Genomic DNA, 24,811 nt, shown 5'->3' with positions numbered 1-24,811 from the left:
AGAGGCAGAGACCTAGGCAGAAGAAGAATGTGGGACTCAATCCTAGGCAGATGCTCAACCTCTGAGGCACTCAGGTGCCCACCTAGTTTGTTTTCTTTGGGTTACCTGGCCAAATATGGTTCTCTAGTACCAGTTGACCTTTCAACTCAAAGGCCAGCTACCAACTGACCATAGTAAGGGTCCTATTTCAAGTATTCAAGAAGGTAGATCTGAACAGATGTTGGTCTGCCAACGTTTGGCTGTCCTTGGGTCATGGGTCCATCCTTAAATAAACCAGCCGAGGCACCAGGCAGCTTCCTAAAACATCCAGTGCTGCCCCTCTGGGGGTAAATGGAGTAGGTTTAGAAGCCATGTGCAGGAGAGACACCTTGTCCCTAACAAAGTTAGGCCAAACAGACTTATTGACTTTACTGCTGTTGGCAGACATTCTACTTTGAGATATCTTTTTTTTTTTTTTTTTTTTTTTGCTTTAATTCTCTGATGACAAAAGAAGTGCTAGCAATTTGCTGAACAGGATCTGCCAGCATTAAGCAGATCATGAAATAGGAAACGAAGTTTCTTCCTAATGGTGAAGCCAGCATTGTTTTATGAAAATAAAGTAAAATTGCAGTCCAAATATTTATATCCCCAGGGTTGGGGCAGGGGACTTTGAAAAGGGATGCTTTTTGTCCATTAAGATAGATGCTTTTGTCTTAAAAGATACAAAGGCTTGAGATAATGAGGCTAAGAAATGCAAGTCTGAGCACTCCTTTTGCAGGACACTCCGTGATGGGGAGAGGCAAAGAGCAGTAATTGTTTAGTACTGGGTTTTATTAGAATTTCAGATATTTTGTGAGTCCAAGCAAAAGGCAGAGTTGTAGGCTTGGATGTCTTGTCAAGTGTTTGTCAATTAGAAGCATTTTGACATTTGGTAACTGGGCATCTTAGAAACTGCTTGGTTAACATCTATTTATAATCCTAGCACTCACACACTCAGAAGGAGTAGAGGAGTTTTTCTCTGTAACTTCCAATATATGATTTATCTATAGGTAGTTTGCAAGGAAATAGTGGAGAAATAAATTAGTCATATTGGCTTCCCAGTTTCTTTACTATAAACCATCCTTAGACAATACTTTTATCAGACATAGTGTCACCTATTCCTCTCTCTCTCTCTTTCTCTCTCTTTCTCACCCCTTCCCCCAAGAGAGGAAAAACAGCTCATTTTCATGTGGCTAAACGGGATCCTTGGCTGGCACGCTGCATGGAGGTCACAGTGGTGTCAGCACTTGGAAGGGAAACCATTAGCCATCCAAGTATTATCACTTCAGACCTTCCCACCCTGACCCTGCCAACATTCTTTTGGAAGTTAGCACAGAATGTTCATTTCAGAAAGGCAGACAGCCAGTGCGGAAAAGCAAGTAGACGGAATTCCATGTCTGCTTCTGTTAGAAAGAAAACATTCCTAGTTCCCCATCCTTCTCTTTCTGCAAAGACTGTTTCCTCTGTTCTCTTCTGTCTTACACAATGGAGGTGCCTATAAGAGTGAAAACAAGAATGTGTTCACCATAAAATGGAGTGGTTAGCACTTGTATGAGAACTTGAATGATGTGAATTTCTTTGGAGCCTTCCAGATATGAACAGCTACTTATTTTGCATCTTTCGTGAGTCTCCCTGGTCATTCAAACCAGCCCTGTGGTAGCCAGTGAGCTCTGACTCCTGCTCGTCTGGTAATATCAATCTAAATACAGTATCGCTAATGGAATCATGTGTTGGCTTGGTTGGCCAGCAGTCCGTGTGGCTTAAGGGGTTGGTTCCACTAAACATCTATTGTAAGTAGTAGGTAAACATCATGTTGTGACTTTATCATCCAAACAAAATGTTGGCACTCTCAGTACTGGTTTATGAAGTCAAAGGAGCAAGACTAGCATGTTGAAATGGTGCCTGTGTTATGTTCATGATCAATCAAGAGAACCTGGTGATCTGAATCCAGTATAGGGATGTGGTTTTTTTGTTTGTTTGTTTGTTTTTGGGTTTTGTTTTGTTTTGTTTTCTAGAACAGTGGTTCTCAAATGATGGTGTGTTGGCCATTGGAAACAATACCAACCTTCCCTTTCCAGGACTCTTTGCTTCCTGTAGTTTAAAATCTGATACTGCCTATAATTTTTCCTAGCATGAATTTTGTTGAAGTGCTTCTTAGAGGCTCTATCAAAAAAGCAGTAAATAAATATGAAGATGTCTAGTTTGTTTGCTTTGGGATATTTAATTTTTTTCTGACAATAAGCTGGAGTGGTTAGGAAAGCTTTATTTGCAATACATTTTTTTAAACCAATATTATCTCTATCATAAAGAGCAGAGAAACTCTTTTGAATTAAAACCATGTTCTGTTTGGAGCCAACCTGCCTGGGTTTCATTCCTGGCTCTATTTTTCAGCCAGATGCTGCTCCACTGCTTACTCTCTGTGCCTCAGTTTTCATCTGTAAAATGGGGATGATGATAATAATACACCCACTTCTTGGAGTCATTATAAAGATTAGATGATGGAATGTGTGTGGCATGCCTAGACTAGTGCCTGGCACCACAGGGTGAGCACAGGACATTAGATTGGAGTTTTTTTGTTGCTCTTATTAAATGATCACTAGGGGTGCCTGGATGGCTCAGTCGGTTAAGCATCTGCCCTCAGCTCAGGTCGTGATCTCAGGGTCTTGGGCTCCCTGCTCCTTGCTCAGCGGGGAGTCTGCTTTTCCCTCTCATTCTCCTTCTGTACTCTGTCTCTCTCTCAAATTTTTAAAAGTCATCTTTTAGAATAAATAAACAAATGATCACCCAGGCTCAAGGGCAGCACTCTCCAATAGAAATAAAACAGAAGGCATATACATGATTTAAAGTTTTCTAGTTAGCCACATTAAAAAAACATAAAGAGAAACAGGTGAGACTCATTGTAATATTATATTTTATTCAACCCAGTATATCCAAATTATTATCATTTCAACTTAGGGGGCTCACCACATTTCTGGTATAACAGCTACCTTTGGCTCTTGGCTGTCTTAGCCCTCAAGTTTGTCTCAAGGCCACAACAACTAATGAATCCCATAATTCAGAAAGTTTCTGTTTTAACACCACATAATGCACAGTACACGTGCATAGAGAGGGTTTTTTAAATGGTGGGGGGAAGATGTCATTATTAATCCCAACAGATAGCTTTCTTTGGTAATTATGATTAAATTCATTTCTTTCTGTAGAAGGCCTTGCTATAATTGTCTTCATGCAAAACTGTCTATCGCTACAGGAGAGACACATCCTTGTGGTTAGCTAGCTATTCTTGGATTTTATTTTTTCAGCCATGGTTCAATAAGTAAAATTTGGATGCTCCAGGCTATTGGCAATTTAATATTCCATCACTTTGGTCTTGTTTAATAATGAGGCAACGAAGCAGGACCTGCCCTGTCACCCCTCAAATGTATGGTGAATCTGAAGTGTCTCTGTGACCTTAGGTGTGACATTTCAGTTCTTAATGTTTATCCCAGAGTTTATTATTGTGTTTATAATGGACTCTGGCTTTGTTTAACGGCCATTATATACCTATCTTATGACATATTGTGCACATCAGCCTTCTAATGGTTCATAATTATATTACTTTTGATTTTCTCTCATTTTTCTCCTTCAGCCATGATGGTGCCTTCCCCACATCTCGTGGATGAGAGCTCTTGCTGCACACGAGTAGCATGAATAGATTTCAACTTTCCTTTGATTTTAACCGACAGATTAAAAACTAATTATTCTCTGTAATATTTTTATAATAAAAACTAAGTTGAAATGATTTATATACACTTCCAGCCAACACATTTGCAATTCAAGGTTAAAATTGTTCTTGAAACAGCACCAGTTAAAATGCAATTACAACTCCCCAAGCAGGGATAAAAGAAAGAAATGTTTTACATGCTCACTTCAAAAGTTAAAAAGTCAATTTTACATTATAGAAATAAAAACTTTAATTTATTTTTACTAAATGATAAAGACTTCATTAGTTATGTTAAAGTAAAGATAAATCCAAGTGTGTTTATCACTTGCCTCTGGAAAAGAAAAGGTGAATAAAAGCATTGGCTTTGTGTGGCACATAGCTTTCCCTCCTTGTGCCTGCCATCTTGTTCATGGGTCTTAATTCCCCCTGTGTTGAGCCAGAAAATGTTTCTGTCCAGAGTGCAGAAAAGTACAAATAGATTTATGTTGCCAGTGGTGGGTGCCCTGCATGAGTGGTCTTTCAGAGTCAGCTAGAAGGAACTCTTTAGGGACTTCTGTTACCACATTGAGTAACTCCATTGCAGTGTTTCTTTCCAGGAATAATGCTGCAGGCCTTTTATGCATATGACGTGAAGTGGCTGAGGCCATGACAGAGTCATAGAGACTAGGTTTCTAATCCTCACTTCAGCTCTTTTTTTTTAGGAGAGAGAGCATACTCGTGTGCACATGTACGAGAGCAGGGGTGGTTGGGGGCGGGAGGCAGAGGGAGAGGGAGAGGGAGATCCCAAGGAGACTCCACACTGAACTTAGAGCCCGATGGGGGGCTCGATTCCACAATCCCAAGATCATGACCCAAGATAAAACCAAGAGTAGCATGCTGAACCAGGGGCCCAGTCACTCAGGTCATGTAAAGTCTCTAAGCCCAGTTTCCTCATTAGTCAAAAATAATGGTAATGATACAATAATCAACCAATCTTATGAGTCTTCTATGAGGATTAAGTAAAGGAAAGTACTTAACACTCTTACCACAGTACCTTGCACATAATAAAGGCTTAATAAATATTAGCTGCTAGCATTAATGATGTAATAATAGTGTTGTTAATAACGTTACCTTAATGTTATTGTTTTTTAACTAAAACAAGGGGCACCTGGGTGACTCTGGTTGAGCGTGGCTCAGGTTGTGATCTCAGGATCCTGAGATTGAGTCCCACATCAGGCTCTCCACAGGGAGCCTGCTTCTCCCTTTCCCTATGTCTCTGCCTCTCTCTCTCCGTCTCTCAAGAATAAAGGAATAACATCTTGAAAAAAAATAAACTAAAACAAGTCAGAAACCAAAGTGATGTTTTTAAATTCCCTAACAAAGTACCTGTCACATAATGCATTTGATAAATAGACATTCTGAGGAGGGAAGGAGGGAACAGCAAATAGAGCATCTTACAGGTGTTGGAAGCTTATAATACAGTCATAGTTACCACATTCCTCATAAAATAAGAATAGTAATAGTAATGATAATAGTACTTAGTGAATATCTACCGTGTGCCAGGAATTATTCCAGGCACATTATATATAGCAACTCATTTAATAGTAAGAAAACCCACACGGGGTGGGTGTTAATGTTATCTCTATTGTATAAGTAAGAAAACCGAAGCATAGAAACATCAAATACTTTGACCAAGGTCACACATTTAGCTTGTGGGGATTGAAAACAGGGTTTTGAACCCAGGTAGCAAGAGTAAGAGTTCTGAGGTTGGAGAAGTAGGCTCAGGCCGGATCCTTCGGGCCCTACCGTTAGAACTGAAGGCCCCTAAAAGTTTTTGAACAGAGGTTTCATGATGGCATCTCGTGTGTATTTTAAGAAGATCGCTGTGCTGCCATTAAGCAGATCTGGAAAGTTGATAGTTTGTCCTGTAGCTGCAGTTATGGAGTTCTGCCATGCTGCACAACTCTTCTCATCATAGCCTCCGTAAATGGTGTCCCTTGGAATCAGAAAGTGGAGGTCTGGGTGGTAGTCAAGTTCACCTTTATCGAGTGTGGTTACAAGGCAAGGGTAAGGATCGAGGGACAACTGGCAGTAGCTGTGTAATGACTTATCAGTGGACTTCTCACCCAGAGTGTCACTGTTCACCTGCCAAAGTGACAACATAGACTCCCCTTGCCAATCCAGGGATCGTGGTGGTTTCCGCTCAATGGCCACATATGCTAAGTACAATGAAAGAGGCCACTGACGATTTTCTTTCAACCTAGAGGAATGACAGGGTTTTAGTGAATGCTGTCAACATACCAAAGGAGATTTGATGAGTCCGCTAAGCTTGACCTCCTTTTCCTCTTTTGTATGACTGTCAAGCAAAGCTATGATCCAGTTGACAATATAATATCGTCCAGGTCATCAGTTCACTCCGAGAACCGTCACATCCTTCCTTGGAAATCTCTGGGCAAGTTGAGTTAATGACAAGGAAGCAGCGGAGCTTTTAAGCCATAGCATGTCATTAAGCTGTAAGAGTAATTTAAGCAAAAGCATTTTTGTGTTAAATTCAGAACCTGCCTCTTTTTACAGTTATATGACTAATTCTTTCCTGAAGCATCAGAAATAAACTTTTTGGGAGAACTAAATGCTAGCTGTGAAAGAAGCAAGTCTTCAAGAGAATAAACAAACCTTAGAGTCAGATTGCCGAGACAGTCGCCGAGGCCATCCTTTTCTGGCATCTCAGAGATTAAACTATTTCAGGACAGATGGCTGCTCTTCCAGAAAATTTCCGGTCTAACTTGCTATGTATAGCAGCCTGGCCATTTTTGTTTAAATCACCCTGAAAGTTAAGGAATTCTTCCTCTATTCAACTCACGTCTCTAAGGCTTTAATTTAAACCAATTTCCTCTTTTTGGCCTTCTCTAGGCATTGGAGAAGAGCTGGTCAGCATCTTCCACATACAAGGGCCTTTAATCAAATTACTCCTAACTTGCCTTTTCTTCAGGCTAAACACTTCCACTTCCTTTAACCTTTCCACACGGGATTTATCCTCCGTCCCTTTAATCATTTTGGTTGGTCTTTCCCTAGACAGTCACCAGAGGGTCTTTGTTAATTCCTTCCATGTAATTTTCCAGGTTATTTTTTTCTATGAAAAATCTGAAATCTGGGCAGCCTGGGTGGCTCAGCAGTTTAGTGCTGCCTTCAGTCCAGGGCGTGATCCTGGAGACCCGGGATTGAGTTCCGCATCGGGCTCCCTGCGTGGAGCCTGCTTCTTCCTCTCCTGTGTCTCTGCCTCTCTTTCTCTCTGTCTCTCTCATGAATAAATAAATAAAATCTTAAAAAAAAAAAAGAAAAATCTGAAATCTTCTCTCAGGTTTTTGATGTGTTCAGTTCTGATTTGGGTTGTCCTATCAAGTGAGTACACATTGCCAGGTTGAGATTTGATTTTTTCAATACCTCCAATTACCTTCATCTAAGTGGTCACATTTGGCAGAGTAAACAGTTCAATTTTAATTTTTCTGCTTTTATTGTTCTCTCTTCACTATTAAGATTTTATTTATTTATTTATTTATTTATTTATTTATTTATTTATTTATGAGAAAGAAAGAGCAAGTATGAGGGATTGAGCACTAGCAGGGAGACAGGCAGAAGGAGAGGGAGAAGCAGACTCCCCGGTGAGCAGAAAGCCTGACTGGGCTCCATCCCAGGACCCTGGGATCATGACCTGAGATGAAGGCAGATGCTCAAGGGACTGAGTGACCCAGGTACCCCTCTCCACTGTAAATAAATAGCAAACATCACAAGGAGGAATGGGAAGAAAGGCAATTGTGAATAGCTACCATAGGAGTTGTTAGAAAGTTATGTGACTAGCAGAGAATTGAAATAACACCTTAGTACCACCAGGCTACTTTTGCTTTTAGGCTGGTTGTGAGATCATTGTAGCTCTATTACCTTGATGAAAAAGCAGAAAAGGTTTCATGGTTTATTATCACTTTACATCTGCAGGAGAATTGGAGGGGAGGTGGAATGATAGGTGAATCCAGATACTTAAATGATTTTTCTTGGCTGTGGTCACTATGCACATTCATTGGTTTCTCATGCAAAGGAGGGAGTTTCAGATCAAGCAGGTCAATTTTTGAAGCTATTTGAGAAACACTGAAGTTTGTTCAGATCTTCAAGATGACAGTCCAGAAACCCAGGTTGTGAGTGCTTGGCTGGCTTAGTTGGTAAACCATCTGACTCTTGATCTGAGGATCTTGAGTTCAAGCCCCACGTTGGGTGTGGAACCTACTTAAAAAAAGAGAGAGTGAGAGAGAGAGAAAGCAACATAGTATTAAATCTTCTTGCATACTTAACATTGGTGTTGGCTGCCTTCTGGTCCCCAAAAGCTTAGAGCAGCTACTTGGTGCCTGCTTGGGAAGCATCTGACATCACTCATCTTGTAATTCTCTCCTGCAGAAAGGATTCTGATTTGGTATTCAAGGAGCCAAATGGGCCAGAAAGAGTTCATTCAGTTTCTTGCTTTTTCATTCCATTTTCATCCCTCCCTTCAAGGAGTTAGTATTTTCCATGGCTGAACATTTTAGATTAACTTTATTTCTTTGGTGAACCAGGATAACTCTGTAGTCCACTGAGAACAGATCTCTGGCACCCAGCCCCAGCTTCATTCCTCTTATATTGTAAAAGATTGCTTTGTTATTGTTGTTTTTTTAATAAGAAGAAGATTGAGGGCCACAGAGAATCCTTTTTAATAATGGAAATATCCTGGAGTCCTGATTTTTTTTTTCTTTGCTTTTCCATAAAGGTTTGGTCTCTATCTAGTCTGTGGAAAGTGTTTTTTAATAATATGAATATTAATGATAGCAACTAATCCTTACCATGGACTTACTGGCTGCTAAATAATTTACACATATCTTAATCTTTTCAATGATCTTATAAGTTGCTCATATATCTGTTTCGTATAATATATATATATAGTATATATATAATGTATATATAGTATATATATATGTATAATGTTTATATATGCTGAGTTACTGATGCTTTAGTAGTTGGACTATGATTACCCATCTGGTAAGTCTTGAAATTGGGCAGTTACCTCACGAGCCACGCATTTAGCAGCTTTATGCCTTAGCAACTTTGCTGAACTGGATCCCTGGTACATACGTAAGAAGATGCTTAGTAAGAACTGAATCACTAGTAGTTATTGAGCTCTTCTGTGCCAGGGACTGTTTTAAGCACTGCACATGGACTCTCATTTCATCCTGGCACAGACCCTATCGGGGTGGATGCTGCTGTAATCATCACTGTTCTGTTGAGGAACGATTGAGGCTCAGAGCAGTTAAGCGGTTTTCTCAAGGCCACAAAGCAGTGGATCTGTGAAGCTAGAATTTCCATCCCAGGTAGTCTGGCTTCAGAACGTGCCAGTTTCACCATAACCTTGTGCTCCTTCCCACAATACTAAAGGTCTTGCCAGGGGGCAGAGCAGAAAGACTGGAACCCTTTGCTGAGACACAAACTAAAAGAGTTCTGTGCAGCCCTCCAGTGGGGTGTTGGCCTGGTTCGCTGGCAGGACACAAATCACAGCCGGATAAGCCCGTTGGCAGTGATTCTGGAAGGCGGCCTGTGGCCTGCTGGGTTTGTCCGCCTCGGCACTGGGTGCGTCCTACCATTTTGTGTTCTTGTCACCCCCTGCCCACGTTGTCCCATGTAGCTGTTCTCATTCTTGGTCTTTTTTTTTTTTTTTTTCTTCTCCCCTCTCTGGTTCTCTGTTTAGCTCGAGGCTTTTTACTCCATCTTCACCACGGAGCAGCAGGACCACGTCAAGTCAGTGGAGTATCTGAGAAATAACTTCCGGCCACAGCAAGGACTGAATGACAGGGTGGTGTCCAAGTCTGCGGTCCGCGACGCCTGGAACCATGACATGACAGACTTCTTAGAAAACCCACTGGGGACAGAAGCCTCTAAAGGTATATTTGGATTAAGTGCCCTTGCCCGGAGGAAGATTCCGTATCATAAATTACTTAAAATTAAGAGGAGTTCCAAACCAGCCAAGAGTTGGAACTTGGTGTTAAGAGCATATGTTTCTCTGCTAAAAGAGACTTGTCTGGATGATAAATAGAAGCAGTTGTGGAAATAGCTTCAGTTAAATAGATATGTTCAGAATTGCCCTTTTGACTAGTAATACGTCAGTCATTCTGTTGGTATTTTTACCTGGTAACATCAACACTAACTAGTTAGTGTCTAAAGGAAGCTTTTGGCCGTCTTACTTTTTACCTGCCCCCCAACCCCCACCTCCAGGCTTTGGGTTCAGGATGCCATCTCTAACCTCAGGCATCAGCACCTTTGACTTGCCTCTTGCACCCTCCCTGCAGCGTCCTTACCTCCTTACCAACATCCGACATCTGACCTCCCATCCCACCTCCGCACCAGGCAAACCTACCCCTCTGGCTCTCCACCACCTACCAGTCATCACGTGGCTTTTTTCTAAACCACTATTTAACAGTTTGGTTCCCACATCCCATAAACATGAGTTTGTTATTTTCAGGCATCTTCATCTTTCTCTATTTCTACATTCTCTCTTTTTATTTTAAAGATTTTATTTATTTATTCATTAGAGACAGAGAGAGACAGAGACATAGGCAGAGGGAGAAGCAGGCTCCTGACGTGGCACTTGATCCCGGGTCTCCAGGATCACACCCCGGGCTGAAGGCGGCGCTAAACCACTAAGCCATCCGGGCTGCCCTTATTTCTACATTCTCATGTGAACTGAACGTAAATTTCTCTCCCAGGAAACTAGAAAGTCAGAGTCTACCCTCACAGCTCAACTTCAAGCTCTGTAATTTGTCCTCATTATGGCTTCGAGCTCAGGGAAACACTTAGAGAATAAGCTGATCAAAGTCCCAGGAGTTGGAAGGGAGGAAGGGATAAGAGGAGTTTCCTTTGGGTGTGAAGAGATGGTTCTTTCCTAAGCCCGTGCTCTTCTTCTCTGAAATTGTGAGCTTGGGGAATATGGGAAGAGTTTGCATCATTAATCAGCAATGGACACGGACTGTGGGATTTTTATTGGGGTAAGTTACACGGGGACATTTTGTTTCAAGAGTGCTCCCGTCCCCAATAAAAAAGAACCAGTTTACTGGCATATGACCTTTTGTAGGAACAGGGGAGACTTATTCCACAAATAACTGCATTGATGTGCACTTTGATGATAAGAATGAGCCCATTTTCCAGGCTCATATCTGAAAAGAAGCTAACAGAAGAGGAAAAGGAGCTTAAGAATGTGGTCATTTCCTTCCTGTCTGTGTGATTTTGTTTGAGGATGGTGGGAGAAGCTAGTCTGGCCAGACGCCATCAAGAAACGCTTGAGATTCAAGTAATTTGGAGCTGACGCTTTGTCAAGGGCGTCATTTGTCAGCTGGGAACAATGGGTGGGTTAAGCACGCAAACCTGGGAAATGTCTTAGGTTGGCTGGCATAACAAACCTCACTTGGGCTGATTTTGTTTTTTAACCAAGCTAAAAATAAGGAAAACGACCAAGCTCGAGAGAGCTTTCTCCCAAGAGAACCTGCTTGAGAAAAGAGGAATCTCAGAGGGATTGGATGTTTTGTGAGAGGTGAATGCAGAGGACATGTGGGGGATGACGAATTTCTATCACAAGTGAATGCAAGATCTGGGAGCTCAGAATTGCTGAGGTTATGACAGTTACAGAGCTCTCTCCTAAAAAATGGGCTGAGTATACGATATATCAGCTGTGCAGAGGGAACGCGTGGCCCGTATTACCCAAAAAAGTTACAGAAGATAATGGTTTTTGTCACGTTAAATTGTCAGAGGGGGCAAGATCTTCTACTGAATGGGCTTTCTCTGATTTTTGAGCAGAGCCATGGACCCATCCTTAAATATAAGGAATCAGTTCTTCATTTTACAGGGTTTTGTGGCAATTATCATGGTGTGTATTGCTGACTCCTAAATGTGTGAATATTAAAATGTTTAGTGATCTTTTTAGAAGCAGAGAAAGATGTAGGTATAATTCTATTTGTGTTTTGAGCATATTACTGGAGTGTAACATACAGAAAAGTGCACAGGTAATAACGTGTACAACATGATGCATTTTCACCACCCAAATACATCTGAATAATCAACCCCCAGCTCAAGAAACTACATCACTGGCTTCCAGGAGCACCTCATCTCCTTCTTCCTAGTAACTATCCATTCCCAAGAGTCACCACGACCATGAATTAGCTTTTCCTGTTGTTCAATTTCATAGAAATAGAATTTTCCACTCTGTCCTTTCTTGTATCTTGCTTTTTTTTGCTCTACACTCATTTTGAGGGTCATCTATGCTGTTCCATGTGGTTGTGCTTTGTTCTTATTGCTGAATTTCATTGTGCGTCTCTACCTGAATTTATTTATCCACTTCCATATACATGAACGTATGGATTATTTCCAAGCTTTGGTGATGATGAAATTTTTTTTTTATTTTTATTTTATTTTTTTATTATTATTTTTTTTGATGATGAAAATTCTTGACCATGCCTTTTGATGAGCATATGGACACATCTTGATTGGTAAGAACCTGGGGGTACAGTGGTGGCAGCCTGGAGGACACATATATGTTCAGATTTGGATAGATACTGCTGAACAGTTTTCCAGAGTGACTGTATGTAGGTACCATGTTAATTTCTACCAGTGGTCTATCAAGGGTTCCTATTTTTTTATGGCATAGCATACATATCATAAAATATAGCTACCATAACTGTACAATTCAATAATTTTAATAAATTTAGAGTTACAGTTATGGTGATAGTTATATATAATCTGGTTTTAGAACATTTTCATCACCCCCAGAAAGTTCCTTCATGACCCTTTGCAGTCAATTCTTTCCCCTGTCCTCAACATCAGGCAGCCTCTGATATGCTTTTATCTGTCACAGAACATTAGGATTTTAAGATTTATCCATGTGGTAGCATCTGTCCATAGCTCATTCCTTTTTATTGTGCAGTAGCATCCCTGTTTGTCGTTTTTTAATAACAGCTTTACTGATATTTCATTCACATGCTAGAAAGTTTATTATTGTTAAAGTGTGCGCTTCAGTGGATTTGAGTATATTCACAAAGTTGTGCAATCATCACAACTGTCTACTTCCAGAATAGTTTTATCACTTCCATAAAGAAAGTCCATACCCATGAGCAGTCACTCAGTCACTCCTTCTTCCTCCCTTTCTTTTTTCCCCCCCTCCCGCTTTCCCAGCCCAAGGCAACTTTCTATGGATTTACCTATTCTAGTTATTTCATGTAAAGGGAATCATACAATAAATGCCTTTTTGTATCAGGCTTCTTTCAGTGTAATATTTAGGCTTAATATTTTCAAAATTCATCCATACTGGATATATCTCAGATTTTTCCATTTTATGGCCAAAGAATATATCATTGTACAGATATATCACATTTTGTTTATCTGCTTATCAATCGATAGATGTCCGCTTTTTTTCCACTTTGTGGCTGTTATCAATAATACTGCTATGAACATTTGTGTTCGAGTTTTTGGGTGGTCATGGGTTTTCAGTTCTCTCAGATAGATACCTAGGAGTAGAATTGCTGAGTCACAAGGTAAGTCCAGTTTTCTAGCTCTGAGGAGCTGCCAACCTTTTTGCCTGAACCATTGCACCAGTTTGCATTCCCATCAGCATTGTATGGGATTTCTCCACATCCTCACCAACACTTGCTATATGTCTTTATTTTAGCCATCCCAGTGGATGTGAAGTACTGTTGACTTGCATTTCCCTAATGACTGACGGTGTCCGTGTTTGTTTTTAAATGCACATTTCATGGAATCAGAATCACGGTCTACATGACCAAATGCTCCTCCTTTTTCTCCTCCTAAGAAAATTCAGGTTAAGCTTTGCGCAGTGGCAGTATTGTAGCCAATGAGGTTTATCCGAGGCGCGGTTATTGCTAATTGAAAATTCAGGTTAATTCCATGCCACTATGGGCCAAAAGCCAGCCACAAATGTTGGCAACCAGCAGGCAGCCTAGTGGTCAAGGATTATTGACTTTAGACATTTATACAGAGAAGAGGAGTCCCTTTCTCTTTTCCAGTCTTCTGCAAAAAAGATTTGAAAGAAAAGGGTGGTGTCCTATAATCTTCAGGTAATTAAAAAAAGAAAATGAAGCCTGTCTGGTTAGCATTCTTTATCTATCATTATTGGAAACATTCAGTGCTTAGGAGATCTGTTGATCATGGAGCTATGCATTTATGCATGGATCATGTGCTATTGTTATAGAGGAAGGAAAAATAAATTACATAAGGCAAGAGTCAGTAAACTTTCTTGGTTAAGGACCAGATAGTGAGCACTTAGTCTTGTGTCGTCACTATTTACTCAGCTCTGCCACTCAGCCATGGACAATATACAGATGAATGGGTGTAGAAAATGTCTTCCAAAAAACACCTTATTTACAAAAATAAGCAGCAGGCCAGATTTACCAACTGGTACTCTAGGGGATGGCTGAAAGTAAGATGGAGCAACTCAATCATAGGCTTAGTTTAAGGTAAATATTTTCTGCTTTAAAGATGGCAGTGACCATGACCACGAAGCATTGGTTGGTTCTACTTTTCCATTCTACCACAAGACCTTAGGACCAGTCAGATATTTAACAACTCAGTAACCAACCACTTACCAATTCACCTCAATACCTGGTCACAGCAGACGTGTAAGCAGGACCTCAGTGGACTGATTACAGGCCTGCACCTCCCTTGTTCCCTTGGCTGTGATCATTAGCTGGTGTTCATTGAGCAGCACAGTGAGGAATGCCTGAGTTGCTGTGCCCCCATCTTGCCCTTCTGTCAGGATGATTGGACATACTGGAAAAGAGAAACCAGAATCAAGCCTTTCGGTGCCAGCACTAGATGCATGGCCACATACAACACCAAAAGAAAGGGGGAAAAAGTCATCTTAATATTGTATTGTTGCTGAAGAAAGACTTATAATGGATGTCATCCATAAAAAATATAAAGCTTTAGTTCCAGTAAATGGAAACAATATTTAGGCTCGGTGGATTGTTCAAGGGACATCCAATTCGCCACTCTGCCCTTTGTCGGTAAATAACTTGGACAGACTTTAGGATTTAATGGGCTGTCATTTCAGTTATTCTGCAACACATCCCGGGCACATGGAAGAGCATTTGGTGATTAAGTGCTGAATACTGTCTATTGTGAAGACTTTTGGAACAGTGAACGGAGGAAAAATAACTTTCCTTCCAACAACATGAAACATATGGTTTATTAATTTAACGAAACCTGTTCAAACCGCAGTGGAATCAAAACCACTTGATCTGATAATTTGATTTGATGGCTTAATTAAAGTGGCACTGCATAATGTAATAAAAGCAAAGGAAACAGTGAGGACACTGGGTTGGTTGCCTGTGTGCCCCTGTAGTCTCCCAAGTCATGCCATGATTTTTGAAGGATGGTCTTTGCTTCTGCTGATGGAGGGATCTCTATTTTAGCTACATTTTCAATGGTAAAGATTGCTTCCTGTTTTCCTTAAAAGCAGTTTTTTAAGAACACATACCACTGTGTGAGGATGTCTAAGTAACTGCCTATTTTAAATCAGAATACATTGAGAAAGAGCATCCATTTCCCACCCAAATTAGCAAACAAAGAAGTAAATCCAAGATTGCTTTTAAAGAGTTTGACATTGAAATTCATGGTTTTTTTTTTTCCTGTTTTGGGAGAAAATATTAATGTTGTTCTATTTTCAGTTTACTCATTTCTACTCACCAGATTAATGAGCTTGAATTACTTTATCTTATTAAAAGAAGCCCTGATATGAGCACTTAATTCCTTTGTAGGCAGTTGTCCTCCCAGAAACTCTTCTAAAAAGTTATCTTGTTACTTTCAGAAACTTCTAGCACAGAAAGGTGCCAAGAAAAAACACTTCTAACATAGCCCCCATGGAATGTTTTTAATCCCCTTCTTTCAGAAGTAACTGTCATTAGGCATTACTTTTTAACCTTGTGAGTGATTATAAAAGAAGGCAAAACAGTAGGGCTGTCTTTAGGATTCTCTAGCATCCTAGGTTCTCATTCTTTTGAAGATCATGCCATACTGTATCAAACATTTTTTCATGCTCAGACATCCTAGGATTACTGTAACTTTCCGTAAATAAGTAAAGAGTTGGTATAACTTGCCTTTGGTTGACATGAGTTGATATTTTGTAGACATTCAATGTAGCAGTAAGGACTTTTGCTTCATGTTTTGTAGCCAGTGAATTTCTTATCACACCTGAGACATCTTCAAACGCCTTTGGGAAGCTTATTGACTCTAGAAGCTGTGCCTGAAGCAAGTGGTTAAACTGGGAGAGGCGAGGGGGCGGGGTTATGTGCCGGATGCTGTGCTGGCCTCTTCCATTCATGTCTATTCTTTAATCCTGAAAACAACCTGTGCGCTCTTCATTTCACTTTTTATTTACCAAATATTTGTTGAGCATCTACTGTGAACAGGTTCTAGGCACTAGAAATAAAGGTAGCAAGGGGGAAGAGTCAGTCTCTCATCATAGTGCTTATATTTTAGTGGAGAGAAGGAAAATACACAAGTCAGTGGACAATGATAAAGCATCAGTGTTCTGAAGATCAAATCAGGTGGTGTTCTAAGAGTGTAGTGAAGCAGTGGAGAACCGATCTTCCTTGGGTAGGGCAGGAGGTGAGAAGGAGCCAGCCCTGCAGAATTTGTAGAGAAAATGGTCATTTGCAGAGGCCCTGAGGCATGGAGACCTCATGGGGATATGGGCTAATACTGAGTCTGGAAAAGACTTTTCTTGGTGTTCTTATGACAGTGGGAAGCCTTTGGAGGGTTTAAAGAAAGGCTATGGAATGATCTGAATGGCTTCTTAAATCCATCCCTCTCACTGTTATGTGAAAAATGTTTTCAGAGGACTTGGGGTGGAACTTGCAAGACCAGGATGTAGCCAATAGAAGTATTTCCTGCAGGATGACATTGGTTGCATGATGGCAATCCTGGTAGAGGTAGAAGTGCAGAAGTGATCCAATTAGGGATGGATTTTGGAATAGAACCTCTGAGATTTGACTAATCATTTGGATGGAGGCTGGGTGGGGGTAAGCAAAAAGAGAAAGGTAGTATTTATTAACTTTTTCTCTTTAGCAGATGTGAGGGGTCTGGGACTCAGAGCAAGGGGGCATCCAGAGCCTCTCAGCCAGGAATTGGGAAAGCTGAGATGTGAACCAATGCAGCATTCTTTCTATTTTCCATGGGACTGCCAGCTACCAAATGAATCGACAAGCAGTGGCTTCTTTGTTTTAAGTGTCATTAGGTGACCTGAACAATATAGTGTATCACTCCCTCTCTGAACAAAAGAGCTTTAAAAATAAACGTACTTGTGGGGATTGGGTGTTCTTCCTAAAGATTGCAATTTATCATCCTAAAAGAAATCATTGGGCTCAATCTTTATCTGCTTGGCTTGCATTTGGAGGGTTATCTTGGGTGCTCAGGGCACAAGCTACAGAAGCTGTGAGTGCAGGGTCATTCCCTGGGAGGGCCAGCGCACCCATCTGATGTGCATGCTGGGACCTAGTAGGCTGAGGGTCTTGTGCATCCTTGGATCAAAAGAGCCTGACACAGCACCTAGGACAGAGTGGGCATATAGTCATTGTCAGCTTATGAAATGAATGAATGAATGAATGAATGAATGAATGAATGAATGATGAGACAATATAAAGTGATGGGTAAAAATACAGATTTTGGAGTCAAGTAAACATGGACCCAAATTCTAGGCTAACCATTTACTCTAGTGCATCCTTACTCAAGTTAATACCCAAGTCTTGCTTCTTTGTCTGTAAAATACAGATAATAATAATAATCACAATCCCCTCCTTGGCTTTGGCCTTTAAAATGAAACAGTGTAGGGAACCAAGAGCCTGGGACATGGAAAGTTCTCTGCAAATAGTTGTACTTTCTTGTCTGTAGGTCAGCAGTGGTTTCTTTCTTTTTTTTTTTTTTTAATTTTATTTAGTTATGATAGTCACACACACACACACACACAGAGAGAGAGAGAGAGAGAGAGAGAGAGAGAGGCAGAGACACAACACAGGCAGAGGGTGCAGGATCCATGCACCGGGAGCCCGACGTGAGATTCGATCCTGGGTCTCCAGGATCGCGCCCTGGGCCAAAGGCAGGCGCCAAACCGCTGCGCCACCCAGGGATCCCCAGCAGTGGTTTCTTTGTATGCTCAGGATAAACTATTATATGTGACATGATCACTGGAGAACACATTGCAGAGTAAGGCGATCAGGCTCTCGTCCTGGTAGAAATGCAAACCAAGGCTATTGGAATTTCTTAAAACCTTTCCGGTGAAATCCACAATCCTTATATGGTGCCCGTGTCTGGGCTTCCCTCCCCAGCCCCATCTTGAACTTCATTTCCCATGGCATCCTGCACATCAGTTCACCTGCATCCCCCAGTCCCAGCAGGCTATCATCTCTGCCTAAAAGGCTGTTGCCTCACTTCTGCACCTCATCCACCCCTCCTCAGTCTTCAAAGCTCCACTCTAAGGATACCTTTCCCATGGAAGTTTCCTGACTGCTTGGCCCAGCTGCCTATGTTAGAGTGCCAGTACCTTTCTCTGGAAACACTTTTCACAGTTGGAATTTTTTATTCAGTTGTGTGTGTTTTCCCCCCTAATGTCTAACTCTTCTGCCACCCTATAAGCACCATGAGGGGTGAGACTATCTTTTTATTTCTTTTTTGTTGGGGAGAGGGTACAGTGCTCATTGCTGGCTCCTCAGTAAATATTTAACTGGATGGATGGATAGATGGGAGGAGAAGAGGGAGGATGGATGGATGATGGATGGGTGGTTGGAAAGGAAGGAGTGATAGTTGGATGGATTAAGCTAATCCATACATGTCAGGTGGCCAGGAATTAAAGGATCCTTTCTACAAAGGTTGGCACAGTTGGGGCATTTATGAGTCTAGAGCAAACTGGGTCCTCTTACAGGAGGAGCATAGCTAGACATTGGGGTAGGATTCCACACCACTCTAAGTTCCTGAATTCAGAGCAGCTCTTGAGATTTGGGAAACTATCTTCTACTTTGACTATCAACTACTTAGATGGAAGTGATCATCTCAAAACCATGGACAGAAGTGCTTTCCTCTCCATCCCAAGGAACAACCACTCTACCACACCGAAAAGCAGAGAATGGACACACTTAACATAGCATGCACTGATATCAGGGTGCTTCCAGGAAGGAGTGCTGTTATGGTTTAAGAGCTGTTGAGTGGATATTGGTAACGGACACCAGGGGCTATCTATCATTGTCACACTTTATAAATATTACCTAATTACTTAATCCTCACTGTCTCCAGGCAGATAGACATAGTTTGATCTTCAAGGCCAACTTAGCAACCCTCCTACCGCTTTGGCTTTTCTTTGCTCTCTAGAAAAATCTTCCCTGACATTGGGTTTGTTTGTGTAGACACTGTGGAGCTTGTGAACAGGAATCTGGAAATTGATAAAGGCCAACATCATCCATCCTCCCAGAGCGACACACTTCCCATCTCCTCCGCTAACCAGCATTCACGGCCCGTGAAGCATGAGGCTCTGAGATGTTCACGTGCATCTCCGTGGAGTCACAGGAGGAATGGGGCTGGGAGACAGACTATTTACCTTCGCCATTCTTCCCACTGATTATACCTCAAACAAACACGTGCTAGTTGAGGCTGGTTTTCTTCAGGTACGAGGAAGGCGCAGAACCCTGGGCTTTCTCCCACCTAAAAAACCTGTCACCTCCCCCGTTCCTGGAGCCTGATAATCAAAGACCCATCTGTAAAGGCACAGTAGTGGGAGCTTGTGTTGAGTCCTCTGGAGGCATTTTTTTCTCTTGCCTTCCCGGCCAGCCAATAGTCCTTGTGGCTACAGGCTTCACTGTTGAGTCCTCTTATCAATGGTCTCATGATTCCAAAGCAAAGGTCTGAGTATTTGAAATGAACATCTTGGCTGCCCCATTTCAAACCTTTGCCTGTGTTGAAAAGGTGCTGTCTACACGTCTGACACTAAACGTTAATAGGTATCAGCGACTGCGAGGAGCCTTGCAGTTTCTCTGCTCATGGGCTGCCACTAGCAAAGCCTTCCCAGAAGAGATGAGCCTTTTCAGTGAGGAATGAACTAACCACTTAAAACCTGAATTCCAGCAACCAGCCAGAAGCTCAGTCTCCTCAGGGCGTGTGAATCCATATGTCAGAGACCAAGGGGGCTTGGTCCTCCTTGTGTGCTGAAAAGGTAATTGCCACCTGGGTCCACCAGGGGTGAGACCCATTCAAAGCCTGGTGTCTCCTTGCAAGCAGTAAGCTCCCTGTTCTCTCTCCCCTAGGGTCCTCTTGGCCAGGCCCAGGAGTGGCTACTTGAGGCCAGTCCCCAGGGAACAAGAGACCCTGGAACCATCTCATTGAGGACCATCCTAACAAAAGGGCCACTTAGTGCAGATGCCCATCTGGAGGTCAAAACAAGGTTGTAATCCAAACAGCGGAGTACATACTCTGAGCCACACTGAGATCAAATAATAGGAAGATACCAAGGAGAAGTCAGGAGATTTAAAGCTAACAAGGGGACTGTTGTGCAGAAGCCAGGACTGTCCTTTCAAATCTGATACCCAGTGTTGGGGATATCTGTAAGAGAAAAAATTTTATATAGGGACCAAATTGAAACAAAGGGATCCTACCTACTGGATCATAATCATCTGGAATCAATGACTAACCCTATCAGTGTGGGTCATTAGTTGATCTCTTGATGTGGCTATTGGGATCACTTACAAAGGCAGCTCATGGGATCTTAGATCTTGGGTGATTTTTAAATAAAAAGTCTCACATCGCTAAAGGCAGCTATAAAACTCTAGGTGGCCCAGGCATTTCCTTGTCATCAAGAAGACCATCACATCCTTTCAGTGGTAGGAAATAGGAGACTCAGCCAGAGAAAACGCAGCTCCAACACTAGACCTGCACCCTGGTATCTGGCTCAGACCTCCATTTGGAGCCTGTGACCAGAGCAAGGCAGAAGGAGAAGGGTAGAAGTCAAGTGGTATTTCTGGAAAGGATGCTGTGCTCATTTAAAGTGGGCTAGGTCCACTTTGCCCTGGTGGCAGGAAATCACAGCATCTTCAACCTGAAAGGGAGGGAAGGGGGGCCCTACAGTACATGGAGTCCAGTCTACCGCCCTGTGAGAAGCAGCTGTCGTCAAGTGGAGCTGAGAACATGCATCATTCTGAACTTCACCACCTCCCTTAGCGCCAGGCTGAACAATGCTTTTTCCTGCACAGGACATGGACAACTCCCATGGCCTTTAACTCTCAGAGGAAGAGGGATATCTCACACACACACACACACACACACACACACACACACACACACACATACACACAAACCCCTCCAAGGAGGTAGGAGACATCAGTAATAGTATAATGTGGGAAAGTCAAACCCACATGCTTGGAGGGCTAGAGAGTTGAATTTCTGCTTCAGCCTTCCTGGACACTGGTGGCTGCTGCTGCTGCTGCTGCTGCTGCTGCTACTGCTACTGTATTTCGTGCCTGTGGCTCTGTTACCCGCATAGCAGAGATAGCGGATAGGATAAGAATGCTTTCAGATTTGCTGTCTTCCATGGTGAATTGCCACACAGAGCATCTAATCCTCAGTTGTTGACTGAGAAACTGACTTGCACACCATGGTTCATGGGAATGGAGGGGATGCCATTGTGTAGTGTAGGAAAAAAAAATTCACAGATAGATGAGAAAGACTTACAGTTCTCCCTCCTGTATTGGAAAACCCCAGTTCTCCATCTCCTGTGTGTGTGTCCCTACTTTTATACTATGGAACATCTTGCTTTTTGGCCCTTCTGGTTACCAGATGGGGGGGAGGGGTCCCCACCTAGCAGTACTGTGACACCAGCTGGATGTCCCACAAACTTAACTCAGTTCTGCTACTATCTCCCTGGAGATGGAGCGTCAGATCCCACAGATTCAGGGCTCAGTACCAAAAGATTGTGTCCACCCCACATAAGATGCCAGTCACAAGTAGTAGGTCCCCAGATTACCAAAAACTTCTGTCCAACTTGGCTACAAATCAGAGGCTCCCACCCCCCCCCCCTTCATGTTTGATTAATCTGCTGGAGTGCCTCACTTGGGGAAACACATAATTACGCTCACCAATTTGTTAGAGCATATGATCAGGGATAAATGATTCAGATGAAGAGGTACATAGGACAAGGTCTGCGAGGGTCCCCAGTGTAGGTGTTTCTGTCCCTTGGGAGTTAGGAGCCTGTTATCACTTAGAGATTTATAGGAGTTTCAGGAGCCCTGTGTCAGGGATGTGATCAGAAATAAACATTAGAACAAGAAATGCTCCTAGTGCTCTTATTGCTTAGAAAATTTCAAGAGTTTTAGGAACCCTGGGCCCAGGAACCCGGGCAGAGATGAACGTATAGGTTTTTGGCTATCCCATCACCGGATACTGTTTGCATTACTTAAGACACCATAGGTTTAAACAGTCATCCTTGTGCTTGACAGAACGTGGGGCCACCATGCACCAGAGTCTCTCCCATCATGAGACGGTGGCTGTCCGGCCAAGTCCAGCCTTCAGTAAGACCCACCCAGGGGTGAATTCTGTTAGCGACCCTTTCTCATTCTCTGCTTGCCAGCCACACTAATTTTCTTTCCACTTTTCAGTAGCAGGGCTTTTGTACAAGCTGGGTTTTTTTCTATTGGACAAGCTAAGCCTTCTTCCTTCCTGTTCACTTCATAAGCCTTACTCTTTTTCAGATGTCAGTTCAAACATCACTCTGCTCAGTAAATCTTTCCCTACCAATCTCCCAAACCTGGGTCAGGGTCCCATATTAAACCTTCCTACAGGGGCACCTGGGTGGCTTAGTTGGTTAAGCATCTCTTCAGTTCAGATCATGACCTTAGCATCCTGGGATCGAGCCTGTTGTCAAGCTCCCTGCCCAGCAGGATGTCTGCTTCTCCCTCTTCTTCTAACTCTCCCCCTGCTCGTGCTCTTTCTCCCATTCACTCTCTCAAATAAATTTATTTAAAAAATCATTTTTTGGGGGGGGGGGGGGAAATGTTTTATACAGAATAACTGTAATAATTTTGTAATTACATAACCCTTAATGCTGGGAATATTTAACAGTTTGGATGCCATGGACCCCTGCAGCCATCTGGTGAATCCCATAGACTTCTCATATTGATGGTCTTTGGATGCATTAAATAAAGTAAAATAGATTACCAAGGAAGCCAATTATCCTCAGATATTATCAGAAAAAATTTTAATTGTAATATAGTAATTTATCTGCTTCTTGATGAAGGCATTAAATTATAAAATCTAGCAGCAGGTCTAATAACCATTGTAATTTTGAAATAATAATGAGCATGAAGGAAAATTTGAGATCTTGGCAACAACTGTAATCTAACAGGAATATATCTGTGATTTCTTTTGCTGATGTCTCATAGGTCCTGCTAATTACTACTACTGCACTTTGTTGCAAGCATTTGAAATGTAAGGCAATGATGAATTTTAGTTAGACATCACTGAAAATAAAAGTGTATTTTTTTTCTCATCCATGTGCACAGATTTCCATGGATTCTATCTAAAACCCCAAAGAAGCCCTACATTCAATAGCTCTATTTTAGAGGAGTTAAGTGGTTGGTATATTTCTCTCTCTGGGCTATAATTTCTAGGAGGTCAAGGACCATGTCAAGTTGTGTTCAGCTAGTTCCCAGTTGGCGTCCTGGTACATAATAGGTGCTCAATAAGTATTTAAAATAGCGATTCTTTACAGCACACTTCCTATACATCGGTCAGAATGTGCTCGTGCATTTTGTACATTTATCTTGAAAGTTATACCCATGCTTTATCTAAGACCATACAGCTGGTATGTCCAGAACCAAAGCAGGCTGCCTCCAAAGTGAAAAAGGGAATGAATGAGCCTCCTGGGTCTCTGACTCTAAAACAGGGATCCTGATGGAACCAGGAGCCCAATAGAATTACAGAGAGGATTTCATGGCATGGTTCATGAAATGCACTAACTCAGCCTAGAGCCAGGCTCATCAGATAGGACTTGTTACTATTGCAGCATCAGCATGGAATGACACAGGGTAAAGGCCTTGGGGGTGGGCGCCCTGCACTGCCCCATATACTCCCAGTGTCCCTGTGATGGTTTGAGGGACCACAAACATAGACTGCATTTCTGATAGGGAGAATGGTGATAGGGCTTCATCCATCCAGGGCTTTGAAGGATTTGGAGGTTGCTCTGGAAATTGTCAAGAGACCTTACAGTCTCCTCTGTCGTTGAGAACGGAGAGGATGGGGAAGGCCGAGTGCAGAAGGGGGCTGCCGTAGTGACACATAGTACCTGTGTGGGACGGCGCTCGCCTTTGAATCCTTTGAGTCACACTCCTGACACTCATGTTACCATCTTGTAGATAGGAGAATCGATGGAGGAGGTGTGTGAATAGAAGGCTCATGACCTTCCCATGGCTCTCCCACCACCCACTCTGGTTTTGAGTCCAATGGCTTCGGTTCTAGTTCTGAACCTTTCTCTCTCTCCAAGTGATTGGCCCAGCCCTATGACTTGAGCTCTCCGAACCCCATGTCCTCATCACCTTTAATGGGGAGAATAATTGAACCTACCTCTTGGATTTAGTATGCGTGCATGGATTATCTAGATGAGTGCATGGAGCCTGGCCCTCGGCATGTGCTTGGCAGCTGGCAGCTCCAAATGGACATTAGTCAGATGTCATATAAACCAAAAATCCCAGAGCTGAGGCCTAGCATCGTTTGATTTCATCCTTCCCAATTCTGGCCCTGTCACTGTGCTGCTTCCCTTTTGTGAGCTCTTGGGCAAGGGGGGGCGTGAGGGAGGGGACACCCCAGGGCATGGGGATTCCAGGTTTGAAGTCCTATATGCTCTGCTTTGGGGGATTTCATGTTTACCTAGGACTCTTTGATTCAACCCTTCACAAAGAAAAATCCTTCCCTGAGGCCATTTCTTTGGAAATTTCCCCTACAGGACTCCATTTTCAAGGGTTCTTGAGCTGAGCTGGGAAGATGAAGAAGTGACAGGCACTTAAGCTGTGT

The 24,811-nt window shown here is 42.3% G+C and overlaps 1 protein-coding gene and 1 non-coding gene across 6 annotated transcripts in view; both read left to right on the top strand.

The window, feature by feature from the left end:
• Positions 1 to 24,811, top strand: part of PTPRG (protein tyrosine phosphatase receptor type G) — a 701,447-nt gene that overhangs the window by 559,614 nt on the left and 117,022 nt on the right. For all 5 annotated transcript variants that reach the window (XM_072720551.1, XM_072720550.1, XM_072720548.1 and 2 more), the window contains exon 8: positions 9,459 to 9,651. In XM_072720551.1, the coding sequence (XP_072576652.1) occupies positions 9,459 to 9,651 (193 nt within the window). The remainder of the gene's footprint in view (positions 1 to 9,458; positions 9,652 to 24,811) is intronic.
• Positions 13,576 to 13,709, top strand: LOC112913350 (U4 spliceosomal RNA). The gene has a single exon (XR_011994602.1). It is a non-coding gene; the product is annotated as a U4 spliceosomal RNA (small nuclear RNA).

The sequence above is a fragment of the Vulpes vulpes genome, chromosome 9 (assembly GCF_048418805.1).
Source record: "Vulpes vulpes isolate BD-2025 chromosome 9, VulVul3, whole genome shotgun sequence".
NCBI lineage: Eukaryota > Metazoa > Chordata > Mammalia > Carnivora > Canidae > Vulpes > Vulpes vulpes.
Note: the sequence above shows the minus strand (reverse complement) of the source record. Positions and strands in the feature narration are given on the sequence as shown.